At 44.8% G+C, this 15,457-nt stretch overlaps 1 protein-coding gene across 5 annotated transcripts in view; it reads right to left on the reverse strand.

The window, feature by feature from the left end:
• Nucleotides 1–15,457, reverse strand: part of WBP1L (WW domain binding protein 1 like) — a 52,509-nt gene that overhangs the window by 16,502 nt on the left and 20,550 nt on the right. For 2 of the 5 annotated variants that reach the window (XM_019725025.2, XM_074339118.1), the window contains one exon: nucleotides 6,922–7,006. The exons of 1 other annotated variant lie outside the window; for it this stretch is intronic. In XM_019725025.2, the coding sequence (XP_019580584.1) occupies nucleotides 6,922–6,963 (42 nt within the window). In that variant the 5' untranslated portion in view covers nucleotides 6,964–7,006. Of the gene's footprint in view, nucleotides 1–6,921; nucleotides 7,007–7,769; nucleotides 8,119–14,898; nucleotides 15,125–15,457 lie in introns of those variants that run through there. 2 more of the 5 variants (XM_019725026.2, XM_019725027.2) reach the window with 2 other exon arrangements.

Here is a 15,457-nt window from a genome sequence, read left to right on the forward strand (position 1 = left end):
GATTTTGTGAGCCATTACTGCCAGCATGAAAGAGCACCCAAACAGCACTTTGTACTTAGAACTCGTTCAGAATAGCAAAGTTCACTGGCAATGTGGGCTGCTCCAGACACATGAAGAACAGAAAAAGGAACTGGTGAGAATGCAATGCAAAGCTCAAATATGGAAAATTCTCAGCGTACTTTACACATATTATGTTGCTTGGTCCAAATCTTGAGGAGTGAGGGGAACCAGAGAATGACTTGTGCTCTCCCAATGGGCAGGAGCTGTCTCCTTATCCTCTTCTCCGATCCCCAGTAGGAGCACAGTGCTTAGCACATAAAGGTTTGCTTGATGAAACAATGCTATGCAAACTCCATGAAGACAGGGCGAGCGGGGTGAACACACAGCTAACGTGTATCGAGCACTTGCTATGTGCCAGGCACCATCCTAAATGGTTTTCTTGTATTCCTCCATCTGAACTTGAAAGCAAACCCGTATGTAATGGGTAGTACCAGGGAATTGAGGCCAAGAGAGGCTAAGTAACTTGCCTACGGTCACACAGCTAGGAGGTAGTGCGATCCAGTTTGTCTGACTCCATAGCCTGAGCTTTTAACTATGGTTCAGCTATAGCCTCACTTCTTCTTTAGTTGCTTTTTCCACTTCAGTTGCTTAAATAAATTCACTAAAAGCCCCAAACCAAATAAAATCGACATTTCTTCTGATGGAAAAGATAAGGACCCTGCCTTGTGGAGCTCTGGGACTTTGGGAACAGGATTCTTCCTCTTCTATTTGGCAGTGCAGAGGGGCAACAACCTTGGGACTCCGGCCTTCTTTGCTCAAAAGGTCGTATTTTCACATACTGATTTTCTGACGAGCAGAATGGTGATTCATTTCAGCTCCAAGATATGATCACCAAACAAAAAGCACAGGCACAAAGAAGGAGCAAGCAAGACCAACGCCGAACTGGAATGAACAACATTTTTTTTTTAACAATGGAAAAGGATGAACAGTATGCCTTCTGCCCATGTGCAAAAAATTATCTCATCTCTTTGGTGGCAGCGTAAACTGTGGGACTAACAACATTTTCCTTAAGACTTTCCAGGTCTTATAGTTGCTATTCTTAGCTGAGCCACTGTAAAGGTCAATTTAATCAGCATAAGAACTTTCAAAGTGCTGGCATAAAAAGAGACACTGGGCAGCAAAGGTTGCACAGGGATGGTTTTAATTTGCCAATTTATGGGGCTGGAAAGCCCTGCGAGCAACTGGCAAAGGCATCTTCATGTCATCAGGAAAGCACTGAGGTGTTCAAGTTTGAAAGTGAAAAGTAGGAAAATTGAAAATGCTCACAGGATGCTAAAGCACAGGCCGCTAACTACCTTGGCTGCTGGATGTGAATGAATGTGGAGCCCCACCTCTGGCTTTCCCTACAGGGAAAAGGAACAGTTTCTAATGGAAACGTTCAATTCCACAAATCAAATAAGTATGTATTGGTTCCCCCTCCCCATACGCCAGACCTTGTGCTCGTCGCTACAGCAATGAGCAAGAGAGTCTAGGAAAGAGATCCTGCGTTTGGCAATACAGCTGGGTAGGTAACTTTAAAAATTTCTTTCGTGTCAAAGCCCCCCAAAATACTGGCTATATAAATAACTACTTATTTTTTTATTTTTTTTTCCTTTTTATAACCATATCCTTTTAATTACACATCTGAGCTTGCAAGAAAGCAAGGAAGATCCCAGAGGCAAAAAATGTTGGGGGGAACTAGAAATGAGTAGTAAATGAGGTCAAGCCTTTCCAGTTGCCCTGGAAAAGGGCTGTTTATTGTTCTTGGGCTGACCCTGAAGCAGGGAATTGGAACTGAGCACCAATATAAAGTGTGGATCCTCAAAGAGAGAGCAGACTAGAAAAAAATTAGCCAATTGGCACACAGTGACGATAAGAAAGCTCTGAATTGAGAGCAAGAAACTATCTCCTCTAATATGTGTAACCAAAGGCCTTTCTGCAAGCTAACTTGAGATTTGAATTGTACTACTACATGGTCTGAGAATCTCCAACCCAAAAATTTAACACACAAAGTGGTCCCAGGCTGGCAATAACCCTGTGACATCTGGCAGAAGAAATGTAAAACTCGGAAGAGACCTAACCCTCAAGCAGGGTATGAAGGAGTCCCACAAATAAAGCTCTCTTGAAACGAGCTCACAATACAAAATATAAGAATTTATGCAGCAATAATCCATCACAAAAACACTGGGGAAATTCAACTAATAACAGGATAAGACTTCCCAAAAGAACTTAAAATAATAGAATGACTAGATAAACTACACTACATAAGCATGTTTCAAATTATTAAAGCCCAAAAGAAAGAATTAAAATCATAAGAACATGGGGGTGGGAATAAAAGAATAAAATAAAAAAATCATAAGAACATAACATACTGCAAAAAGAGACAGTGACCGAGAAGATTTAGGAAAAAATAAAATAAAACTTGTAGAAAAATAATTATTGAAATCAAAAACTAAACAGATAGATTACACAGAGATTAGACCAAGTTAAAGAGAGAATTAGTGAACTAGAAAACAGATCTGAGAAAATTACCCAGCAAAGGGCTTCTACCAATTAAGAGAAAACATGAAAATGGAAAAAGTGAAATAAATCTCAAGAAGGAAAGGAAAGAAAGGAAAAGAGGCGATACTTAAAGAGATAACTGAAAAATTTCCAGAACTGATTAAAGATACGGAATTTTCAGACATTAATAAACTCACACCTGAGCACATTATTTGAAACTGAAGAATAACAAAGACAAAAAGACTTTAAATACATTCTAGTGGGGAAGACTGAAAATTAACAAGTGAAATTAGAATTTGAAATAGTAATAAGCTTCATAAGAATAATAAAAGAGAAGAATAGGACAAAAGGATTTAGCCGGCGTGGTCAGCAAAGGCCTCTCTGAGACAGTGACATCTGAATGGAGCCTTGAATGATGGGAAGCCAGCTAAAGCCACCCTACTGGGAACTGTGTTCCAGGCAGAGGGACTGTCAGGTGCATACAAAGACACCAATGCAGGGGTGAGCTTAGTGTGCTCAAGGAACAGAAAAAAAGGCTCGCATGGCTGAGTATAGTGAATCTCAGGGAGAGTAACGTGAAAGGAAGCGCTAAGATTTCAGAAACCAGACCTCAGATGCTTTGTACAACAGTTAAAATAATACCCAAAGTACCATAGGGTGTAAATTCACTATTGGCTATAATAGCTGGTTTCTCCTCAGCTGGTAGAAATTTGAATAAATATAAGAATACCTTTGCAACAATCATATTTACTTTTTAACTTGGCCCTCTCCCTTTTTTCTCTTTTTTCTCTTTCTTTCTCTGTTTAATCAACTTTCCTTCCATTCTTGAGTTAGGCACAGCTTTCCAGAAAGTGGATCAAATACTAGCACTGTATAGCTACTGGAGCGGAGCTCTATCTGATTTTGATAATGTTCTGTAATGAAAGGATAACAAAGTCACAAACAAGACAGACCTGAAATGGCTAAATGAGAAAAGGCAGCAAGCAATTTTAACTTAGAATCAGCTATTTTTGTTCTATCCTAGACAGAATCTTCAAATTCTGAAAAGACAGCACCTCCAGGTCCTCTGTTAGAAAAAAATGTGTAGGTGGTCATGAAAAAAATATTTTTAAAGTACTACGGATTTACCTGCATTTTAAAATGTGTAGGTGGTCATAAAAAAATATTCTTTAAAGTACTACGGATTTACCTGCATTTTTCAATAAGAAAGTTCAGCTCATTTTTTCCCCTAATGCTATTGGTTTTAAGGCTGTTTGAAAAGCTGAGGCAAATAAGTAAAACTGTTCAAAGGCACAGATTTTGAATTGGGTGGAAGGAGGTTACAAGAGAGCTGGGGGTGAAGAAAGTAAGCTCTGGCAAGGAATGATTTGTTTCCTATGTGTCAGTCTAATCTCCCTTTCTTTGATGGTAAGGACTGCCACATGCTACTTTTGTCTCCTTCATAATACGTACCCTATATGACAATTACATCCGTAAGCTTTACTAGCTAAAGGAGCTCAATTTCAACTTCATCCTTTCTGATAAGGGCAGGCCATTGCTAAGAAGTCAACCAAGACTCTGCTTTGTGTGCACTGGCATTATTAGGCATGAATTTGTATGCTGTTTGGTTGAGTTCAGTAACTTTCCAAAGGACACACAGACTGGGCAGGTTCCCCTAACCAAGCCACTAAATCTAATCTGATAAGATTCATCCTCAAGTTGGATAGTACGCTTCACCCCTTAAGGCCTCCAGACTCCAGCTCCCTGGGATCAAGAACACCGGTCTCCCAGCTTCTAACTCGTGAAGTACGTTTAAGGGTAAAGCCAAAGACTGGAGCTCCTGACTCACTTGGGAAAAGTCTAGAACCAATGGGGACAGCTGCTGCTTCAAGACTGGGCTGCAGGGTGTGCTGCTGAAGGGGAATCTCAGGGATCCGTGCAGGGACAAGAGTCTGTTTACGTCAACCTGTGGGGGTCCCCCTGGAACAATTCTGTCAGTCTTTTCCCAAAGAATCTGAAGAAGGACAACACAATGAATCAGAAATAATCGGGGCATCTCACAAATAAGTAAATTAGCGCCAAAGTAGCAATAAACACACTTAGACAGTTAAGTGCAACAAAACTGAGATGTGTTTCGCGTGGACCCCAAATCACCTGGGTATTTGTTAGGAATGTAGATTAAGAACCTGTGGGGACAGAGACCGAAGATTTACCTTTTAAAACACATTCCCCTGATTACGCTCACATATAACTCAAGTTGGACAGCCAATGCCTGAGATTTATAATAAATGTACAATACACACAGTTCCTGCCTTCTAAAAGTAGAATAGTCTAATATTCTTTTTCTAGAATTCCCGAACACATCCCAACAGTTACCCTCAAGTGTAGCCACTTAGAATCAAGGCACATTAAATTATTTTATACTCTCTCTGCCTCCGTCCATAAAAACATACATTCAGTATTACCACAAACATCAATTTTTTTACCAAGTCACGTGTTAGTTGGGTACAAGCCCATCCACACCACACTGCTGCTGCCAAAGCTGGATTCTCATCAAAGCACTGCAACTGGATTCTCATTAAATAGCCCCCAAACAGAGCAGCCAGCGAAGAAATTAAAATCCATTTCCTGTGTTGCTATTAGGAACCCGAATAACAAACTCAGAAAAAGCCACTTGACCCTGGTAGGAAAATCCCAGAGCAGAGACTGGAAGTTGCAACATACTCGTATTCCATGGTTTTATTAAAGGCCACTTGTCCAGGTCCTAGTACGTGCGGGCCTGCGGGGTCGGGCTGGCTGCAGCGGCACAGGACATCGGTACGATGTGCCACTCCTTGTCGCCTGGACCCTCGGAAGGAAAAGCAGTCCTGCCTCAGGTACCCCCGGCTTTCCCTCACCACTGGCCTCTTCTACCAAGGGATAAAAGCACTGAGAGATGTGGCACCTTCAGCAAGGGCTGGTGCAGACAGCTGAGGGACGAAATAGCAAGTAGCATGGGACAGAGCAGGTGGCACTCGGCAGAGCAGGAGGGCAATCGACTGTCGTGTGTCCTGTCCACAGTTGGTCCATGAGGGCAGGTCCTTACCTTCCCATCTTGAATCATTACTTCTCATATTTAAAAGCAGGGATTGCAAACTGGAGGCCCTCGGGCCACAATGGGCCCACTAATCAGTTCTACGCCCACATGGTACTTTCTTTTTCCAAGTTTTTAAAAAATGGAAAATTAACATTTTAAAATGAGAAGAACTCATACAGAAATTCAGATTTCTCTTGAAAATTGAGGGCCCACATTTTAGGGCCTTAGGGCCACATTAGGCTGGGTCACAGATGTGCATGGCTCTGGCTCCACTATAGTTTCCCCCACAATCTCTACTGTCCTATACCCCATCTGCTTGACTCAAGCAGGACCCTGCCTGGCCCTGTGGGCATCTGGTTAGCTCCACTTGAACTCAAGTTCAGTAATAGATCGTTCACCCGCCTCACCTTGAGGTTAAGCCATGCTGCAGAAGCCCAAACATAACCAGCAGACATCTGAATTCTCTATCCTGAAGCTCCAGAAATACCTTACAGACAACACGTAAAATAGGTACCTGGATAAAGAGGAGGGCCCCTCTATCTTGCATGAGGGGAATACCTCTGCAGAATCAGGTAAACCTTCTCCACAACACTCAAGATGCGGCAGAGAACCAACTGCTGCCCAGTGACTGTTTTAATCAAGCATTTAGCCGAGCATTCTTATCTATGGTACGTATTCCCCTTTTTAACAGGAGGAAACTGCGGTTCAGAGTGGTCATACAGCTAGAACAAGTTTTCTGGATCTAAAGCCCAAATTTGAGTGGAAAGAATTTAATGCTTAGGGGTTATCCTAAACTCTCGTGATAGATGCTAATAACAAAAACAACTGATGAGATATAGACTTTGCCTTTGAGGAACTTCACAACAACTAAACAGTTAACAAAAAGTTTACCTTCACCTTACGGGTAAAGAACTAACACTTAGCCTACGACTGCCGATGACAGAATTGGGACTGTCAAAACGCTGGCCTCCTGACATTTGGTTCAGTATTCTTTCTATGACTATGTTCTAGATCATCAAAGTCTTTGTTATAGAATCTTGAAAATGGCTCTTGATCAAATAAAGCACTCATTTTTTTTGCCCAGAAAGAGATCTAATTTTCAAAGGGATCTGAAATATTGAAGGTACAAGTTAATTTGTTGCTCATGTTCTTTAAAAGAGATTCACTACAGTTTCATTCGACAGTGAAGAGTACATGTGGGGTCTCAGAGACACATTCCTTATTTTAAGCAAAATTCTACATTTAACCTCATTTTTCCCCTCAGCAGTTCTATTCCACTGCAGCAGGCTTTTATTGGGAGCCAAAGAAATAATAATGGGACTCACCTTGTGTGCCTGTTTGTCTAGAGACCAGTACCAGAGATCCATTGCCAGTAAAAAGTTCAACAATGTTCGAGGAAATGGTTTACTTCTACCTCGGAGAAAGAGTCACATTAAAAACGGTCTCCCTTCAAACAGATACAAGATTTAAAAAAAAAAAAAAGAAAAGAAAAATCTTCAGAATCCAGAAGCTCTATCTCCAAAAGATGCTGAATAACTTTAAAGAACTCTCTAAACTCTAAGACCTTATACTTAAAGATTAAGAGACTTCAGTTGTTAGAAAAGAGGAAATGTAGTATGTTATCAGAGGCAGACTACACTAACCCCAAGCCACAGCAGTACAGGCACTTGGCTTGAAATACAGCCTATTATTAAAATAAGTGCAGACTAAACTGTTCTTTAAGCTGCATAAAGTTATTTGGGCACTACTGAGACCCTATCCTTCAGGATGGAGGGACTGCTTATCCAATTATTCAGTCAGTTCCAGAAAAGCTGGATCCTATCTACTGGCCATAAAAAATTAACTCTATACCTGTCCTTGACAAGAAGACATAGTACCTGCTGATTAGGGGAAACCAAGATGTCACATTTCCGAATCTCTGGGCAGGTAACTAACACACATTGCCTAGAATGTAGCAGACAAAAAGTACACCTATTTCCCCGTCATTAACACGTTGCGTACGGATCACGAGAATCTTCACGAGGAATTTAAACCCCACCGTACGCAACGTGTTAATACGCTCCACCTTCCCCAAGGCCTGTGACTTCTAGGATTGCTTCCTCAGCAAAGGGGATGGCACTAAGCAGCGTCAGTAGTTTCTGACTCCCAGTTTCTCCACCTTGGCACTACTGACCTTTTTTCTTGTTGCGAAGTCTGTCCTGCCAATTGTAGGATGTTTATGAGCAGCGTCCTTGGCCTTTACTTGCTAGATGCCAGTAGCAACACCTCACGCCCCAGTGACAACCAACAATGACCAATTATTGCCAGCTGTCCCTGGAGAGGAGGGTGGGAAACTGCCCCTAGTTTAGAACCACTGCTCCAGCCAAAGTGTAAGACACAATTTAGTGCAGAAGCGTGCTCCACCCAGTCTTGCCTGATGGCCTCATGGGCTCACCACCAACTCTATAAATTCCCCAAGAACAATGTCAATTGCTCTCAAGTGCACCTACCCTACAAAGGATCAGACATTCACCATCCTTTAGAAAGTACTGATCCTGGTGAGACTGACGGTCAAGTAACCCCAAGGACTAGTCTTGCCCTATGCTCCCTGTGCCTCTTAACTACAAGGTACAAGAAGGGATCCTCCAATAATTAGGCCAAGGCTGTGGTGATGTGATTTCACATGACCACTCAGAGACCTACCCACGGCTCTCTGGTCATGACAGGTTTACAGTAACCCCACACAATCTGGGCCTGGCCCATAAATCTGGAACCTCACCAGGGGAGTGATTGCACATTCTATTTTCATTGGCAGTCTGCCCCAGCCTATCCTGGGGCTCCCCACCACACTCTCCTGCCACCCCCGGAGGAGTGGAAGATCACAGGTATTCACACCACTGCCTGGGGGGTAACCAGGGATTTCCAAATCCTTGATGAAAACCACACGATAAGTTGGGCAGTATTTGAAACCAAGAATGAGACCACGTGTCACAGTTCAGTAGAAGTTCCTGAGAGGGTGTGTGTTAAGCAAGAGAACCAAACAATAATAAATCTTCTGGCTTCCTTGATGCAGTGCCCAAGGGAACCAATGTCTTACGTGCAACAGTCCCAGTAAACCATAAGCCACTTTCGGGAAAAGAAGTCACCGTCCCACACTCCAGCCACTCTCAAAGCTTCTCTCTCTCTCCTGAAGTGCACACAGCTTTCCACCACATTTCGTCCTCTCCCTTTCAGTTAAAAGAATAAGATAGGTCAAGCAAGTCACCATTTCCAGAACCGGCAACAGAGGCCTCTTGTGAGGTCCAGGGTTCAGGTTCAGTTGAGCCCTGCCCAGAGAGGCAATGGCGACACAGGGGCACAGAAATGCCTAAGGCAAGTCAGCCCACAGGGCTGTTTCAACTATAAATTAGCACTAACAGAGTCAAGAAGTCTTGGTGGGGGGTGGGGGGAGGTTAAGAAACTAGTATCTGGCTGTTGGGGAATTAAAGCAGGAGAAGGAATTTTATAGCCCAGTTTTTCAAGTAGCCTAAAATTACTCTGTTTTTCTGGTCTAAAATTTACCTCTTCAAGGAAAAGGGGTGGGAGGGGGTGGGTCAAACTCATGGGATATCACTGGAGGAAGTGAATGTTTTCTTTGGCTCATCATGGACAGAAGTTTCAAAATCAGCAGATAGAATCTTCTTTCCCACTAAATTACTGTGCAGTCCACTGGTTTCTCTTTGCTTTGATAACAGGAATGTGATGAAAAACAAGCCACATTCCTCTAAAGAAAGCAGCTTCTTGCAACAGAGATGGTTGGCAGTTTAAAAATTCACCTGAAAGGGTTTAGATAACAACCTTTAGGGCACAGTAGGGACCTGAGGTGTTCTATGGCGCCGTCGCTCACAAGATTCTTAACAAATCCATTCCCATAAGGATTTTGGCTTCAATCTCAGGTAGTACAAACAAGTGCCACCTTGGTGCGGACTGCATTATACAGCCAGTTCCCCTCCAAGCAGGGTCTTGCTCCATTTGTCCTGACCCTGGTAGAGAGGAGCTAAGCACACACAGCAGGGTAGTGGTAACTAGAAGGCTACACTCAGTCCTCTGCAGGGCAAGGGCACAGGGCACGCGGGAGGTCTGGCAGCAGACTCCGGAGCAGGCACCATAGCAGAGCAATATGCAAGAGCAGCATGACACTGAGAAGACCTGGCCCCAGAGCCACCACCGCCATACATGAGCTGCGTCATTCTGAAGGGACAATTCTTTGAGTTTCCGTTCCCTCACAGTAAAAAGGAGCTACACCTACCTCATGGTTGGCTGTTGTGATAAAATAATAAAAGCATCATGTAAATGTTGGCTAATATTCAGCAGTTTAGGGGTTAAATTAGAAGCTGGCAAATTCCCTCTTCCCTCTCCCTAGTTGTGGCCCCCACCGTGCAGCTTTAGGCTGGCTACCACCATAGCATTTTCAGTGCTGTCCTTGTAAAACCCAAGGAAGGTCTCTTACTTGGCCCAGGGAGTAACTGGGGTTCAACATTCTGGTTGCCCTGACATTCAGCATCAGGCCAGTTGAGGCCCTGTAGGTAGCAGCTCCCCCTTTCAAGAATGCAAACACCGGGTGGCTGGTTAGCTCAGTTGGTTAGAGCGCGTTGCTACTAACATCAAGGTTTTCAGTTTGATCCCCACTTGGGCCACTTTGAGCTGCGCCCTCCTTAAAAAAAAAAAAAAAAAAGGAAGGAAGAATGCAAACAGCCCCTTGGGCCAGGAGCTAGTTGGTCCCTTATGTCCCTATCCATGACAAATTCTCACACGGCAAGGGTTTATTGCCTGAGAGCATCCCAGACCCACCACAGTTTTGTTGGAGACTACTCATTTCCGGTATCAGGGACCATCTCACTTCATCAGTAAGGATAATTTGGGAAAAAAGTGGGCCCCTCCCAAAGAGAAAGGCAGCATTCCGAGGTGCAAGATAGAAATTACTATCTTGAGGGATCTAGCCTGTATTTCATCGACTAGAACGTATCACCAACTGGTCCTTCCACACACCAACAGCGCAGCACCTGAGACTCCTGCACCGGGGAAAGGGTCACCTGCGTCTCTACATTCTTCGGAAGCCTGCAACACTCTGTCCCTCTCTAATGCCACTCAGCACCACCTGCCAACCGGTCCAGTTACCTGTGCACTTGTTCTGCTTCCCTACCTGACTGGAAACTCCTTGAGGGCAGGGATAGAGTTTATACCTCTCTGTATCCACAGCAGGCTTTGAACAGAATAGGTGCACAATACTTTTCAGATATAGTGTGGGTCATTATTACCAGTACTCCAGTATTACCAAATCAGTGCCTTCTGAATCAAACAGGAAACTCAAGTCAGCAGAGTAAGAACATTCTATTGCAATCATGTTCTCTGGAAATCAGTAATCCATGTGTTAGGTGTACATGATGGATTCTCTCTTAGTCAGAAATCTCATTCTCTGATCTTGCCAGATAATAAAGGGATGGCATGCTCAATTGTATAGTATTTTATCTAAAATCTGGTACATGGTGCCATTCCCAAAAAGTTCAGCAGGTGACTCCCTTCTGAACTTCAGCTCCTCAAAGCTGACTATTCCTTAGTCAACACTGTGTTGGTTCTTCCATGCAAAGGATAGTTAAGACCACTCACTAGAAGCTACAGGCCTACCTGCCCTTCATGGACATGAATTCGTGCCACACCCACGATTAGACTGAAGGGCCCTAATGCTTTCCTGCTTCTGTGTCATGAAGGACACATCCTTGGTGAGCCAAGGTCCTAAACAGCAAGACTCACACATGACAGTTTCCCTTCTCATCCGCAGGAGAAAACGAAAACAACACTCCCAACCTGATCTGTCTGGAATGTTCTTTCCCCAGCTCATATATGTCTGGTAAACTCCTACTCATCCTTTGAAGATTCAGATCAGGTATCACCTTCTCAGGAAAGCCTTCCATGTCACCTTCCCCTCCCCCAACCTGGTTTAGATGCTTCCCCACCTCTGTTATCCTGGTCCCTGGGGACTCGTTACAGTCTCAGCACACTGTCATATAATTATTTCCAAGCTACTAAAGGGCGGGGGGGTGAGGAGAGTCTCTGAAAGCGTAACCAGAAACTGCCTGGGTCAGAACCACCCAGGAACTTCATAGAAATGGACATTCCTGGACGCCCCAGGCCGCGTACCTACTGGATCGACATTTTATTAAGCCCCACTCCCAGCTGCTTGTCATACATTTTGAGAACTACTGCATCAGAGTGTGCGCTCCCAGGAAGTAAGGACTGTGCCTTATTTTTGTCCTTTGTGCCAGGCCCACATTCATTAAGTGTTCAAAATCTCCACGCAGTGGCATTATTCAGTAGACGCTGCGCGCCCGCATTAGTCTTCACAGTAAAAAGCAAATGTTCACATAGAGACTAGCACTGTCTTATCTGGTCCCTGGGCCACCCAGCAAGGACCTGCAGAAAATATGCCCCAACCTGAACACAGGAACCCTCCTCCACTCTCCCAGACATTGGGCAAGGCAATCTAGGTAGTGAGAAAATCTTCAGGCTTTGGAATCCAAAGACCAAGGTTTTTAAAAAACAAATAAAAATGCTTCAAATACTGATGAGACAGGGGGATTGTAATGGTGGCACTAAGTCTTCTATTTTGAGATTTGAATCTCTAGGATAATTTGATTTAACAAGTGTAATTTAGCTTGGGAATCGTTGAAAGCTTTCTTTTCTTTCTTCGCTTCCTTTCCGCCAAATGTTAATGATTCTGCTTGCTATACATTTACTAGCAGACCAGTTTCAATGTTTCTACCTACTTCAGCCCAGTGCTGGCCCTTTGATTTGGGAGAGGTTTTACATCTGCATGGGATCCCCGCCAGGCTCCAACTTAAATCTACATAACATATGCAAAAGTTGCGACAACCAGCTTAACAGCACCTTCCCCCACCCCAACGGGCAAAGCCAAACTCAACAGAAAATTCTACTACAGGCCAAGGCAATTTACATTCTGGTTAGAAAATACAAAACGTCAGGCTAGATTCAACTCAGTAGTTTCCAGCTGACTCTCCTCTTACTTTAATAAATCTTCCTTCTGTATTTCTACCTGACTTGTGAATCCTTTCACAACCAGCAAGTGAGTAGCCACAACTAGCATTTCCCTAACTAGCTGATCAACTTGGGGCAAGAGGCTTAACTTCATTCAGAATGCACTTCTGTAGACAGAGAATCACACTGCCACCTAAGATAGGGTTGTTTGTTATGTGTGTACCCTCTTAATTCACATAACTAATATATATATATACACATATACATATGCACGTGTATATATGAACATACGTATTATGTATGGTACAGACTAATGGCGTATATAGTTTCATGTCACTTAAAAAAAACACACAAAAAAAACAGAATTAGCACCAAGTAATCTTTAGCAGGCTGGCTTCCACACAGATCCAATAAAGCACAGTTACACTGTCAGACACAGAAATGCCAGAAATATATAAAATCATGTAACCAAAAATACTCAGGTTTTCACAGGCAAGGCTTAAGTCACAGAAGCCTAGGACAGAAAAGACCTCCAAGAGGTTCGCTGGTTCAGCCTTCTGCCCGGAGCCTGTTCAGAAATGAGCTCCGGATCCACCTGCCGTTGATCCTCTGAGATGCTCCGCAAGACACCCCACCCGCTCTCTCACTGAAGGTAACTGGGCACAGGCCGTCCCCAACACATAAGATTAATAGTATGTTCGTGCAGTGAGCGACAGCTGCCCAACTCAGTTAACGCACAATGGTGGCAGTTCCCGCCCACTCCACCCTCCACCGCCGTTAAAGAAATCCGTCCCTGCGGCTTCTAGTTTCCTGTACCCCTGCGGTCCTGCATCCTTTAGGAATGAGTAGATAAAAATAACAGTTAGGGTATTACTAAAGGCCTACCTACTCTCAGCCAGCCAAGGTGCTACTGTTTTAAATACACTCTTGTGAAATCCACCCAATAACGCTGAGTCGGTTTTATTATATCCATTTCAAAGAAGGGGTTCAGAGCGTTAAGCGGCCTGCTCAAGACCCCCGGGGAGCCAGGACGCGGATGCAGGTCTTTTTGGCTCCCCAGCCCTGCTCTTTCCACTGTATCAGGCTCTCTCCCTCGCCAGCTGACAACGCATGGGATGCTTCATCCATCCCTTTTGCAGCGCTGCTCAGAATCGTCGCCAGGACTCACTCTGCTCATAGGTTACAAGGACAACCTTTGTTGGGGGAAAGATGAGATGCTCAAAGGGAGCCCCCACTCTGCATCAAAGGAACACTGAAGATTAACGAGAGCAGTAATGAAATGTGTGGAGCTTTTCAGAGATGCTTACTTTCAAAAGAATTTCAGGCAACCCAAGGGAGACGTGCTCACCTAGCACTTTTCCGAGTGAGACCAGACCAGCGGTCTCTAGCAGAGACTCAGGCTTCTGGTTTGATCTCATCGGTGGCTTTTACTCACCCCGTAACGGCAGCAGAGGGTGTGTGTCCCTCCCTACCCCCTCTTACGGTCCCCTCCGGTTACAGTTACGCATTCCGACAGGAAGGACGAGCCTTTCAGACCAAAGAGGGGGTGGGGGTGGCCCACTCTCAGAAGCCCTGGAACAAATAGTTGGCAACAGCTGTGTTCGCAGCAGACAGCAGTTGGTCGGTCGCTACTGTTTTCTCGTCAAACTAGTGCCCCTATTTCAAACAGCAGCTCTCAAAGCAATCAAGTCTCCACCACAGGGGTCTATTGGCTTTGAAAAATCCGTCAGGGAGGCCAAAATGTGGCCAATCCCCCTACCCCCATCACTGAGAGTATCCAGGACCTCCCTCAGCCACACAGCCCTGACCACATACTTAAAAGGAGAAAGCCTTTGGGAGCCCTTCCCTTTAAAAGCTGGTCCCTGCTCCCCAACTCAGAATCTCTTTAGAACCAGAGAACTGTGAAGAAGTCTCTGCTAACAAGCCAAGTGAAAATGAAGAAGGAATAAAGGGGGGTTTGATCAAGAATCCCACTCTGCCTCGCCCCCTCCCCGCCCCACCCCTCCACTGCTTCTTCCATAAAGCTCTGGAAATGGCTTTATGGTGTTTAATGAAAATCAGAATGGATGGCCCCCGAGAGACCTCGGGATGTAGGGGGTTAAGAATATGGTGGCTCTGGGAGTAAGGAGCAACTAACAAACAAGAAGGAAAAACTGGAAATTTCTGTCTGAGAGCTGGCCTGTGGTAACTGTCAGACATTTTCTAAAAGGTTCCCTCCCCCCAAAACACAAGTACCAGAGACAAGCTCCCACCCTTCCCAACCCCAATCCACGGACAACCAGTTCCATTACCTGTCTAAGACCCAAAAGGAAAGGCATCCTGCAAGAGCATCATCCACACTAACGTTTGCAACAAAGGGCTTTTAAAAGTTAAGGTCTTGGAATGAGCATGTCCCCTGGGGGGGCCTGTGTGCCCTGTGGTCCCAGTGAAGCGGCCTCCCTTAGCAAAGCAGACAAAGTAAACAGAGTCCAGGGACCCAGCAGGCACTGAGACTCCAGCTCTCCTGGCTACTCCTCCCGCCTGGCTCCGACCCACCCCCACCTTCTCGTGACATATCTCAGACGCAGCAAAACCGAAGCTGTCTGCCAAGGGGGAAATGACATCAGTTCAGGCACAGCAGAAAAAACTCCAGACAGCTGCTGTGGAATACTAAGGAGGACGTGCTGCAAACCCACGATGGCCCGTCCTGGACCCACCTAGAGCTGGAGCCTGCGACAGAGGACAGAGGCGGCAGCCCTGCTGCTGTCCGCTCCCCTCAGCTCTGAGCAGGCTCGGGGGTACACAAATCAAGACTCTAGCGCAGAAAAGGGCTGCATTTCTTTGAATGAGGACCGGACACTATAGCTCCCA

This window comes from Rhinolophus sinicus, linkage group LG07 (genome assembly GCF_036562045.2).
Source record: "Rhinolophus sinicus isolate RSC01 linkage group LG07, ASM3656204v1, whole genome shotgun sequence".
NCBI classification, from domain to species: domain Eukaryota; kingdom Metazoa; phylum Chordata; class Mammalia; order Chiroptera; family Rhinolophidae; genus Rhinolophus; species Rhinolophus sinicus.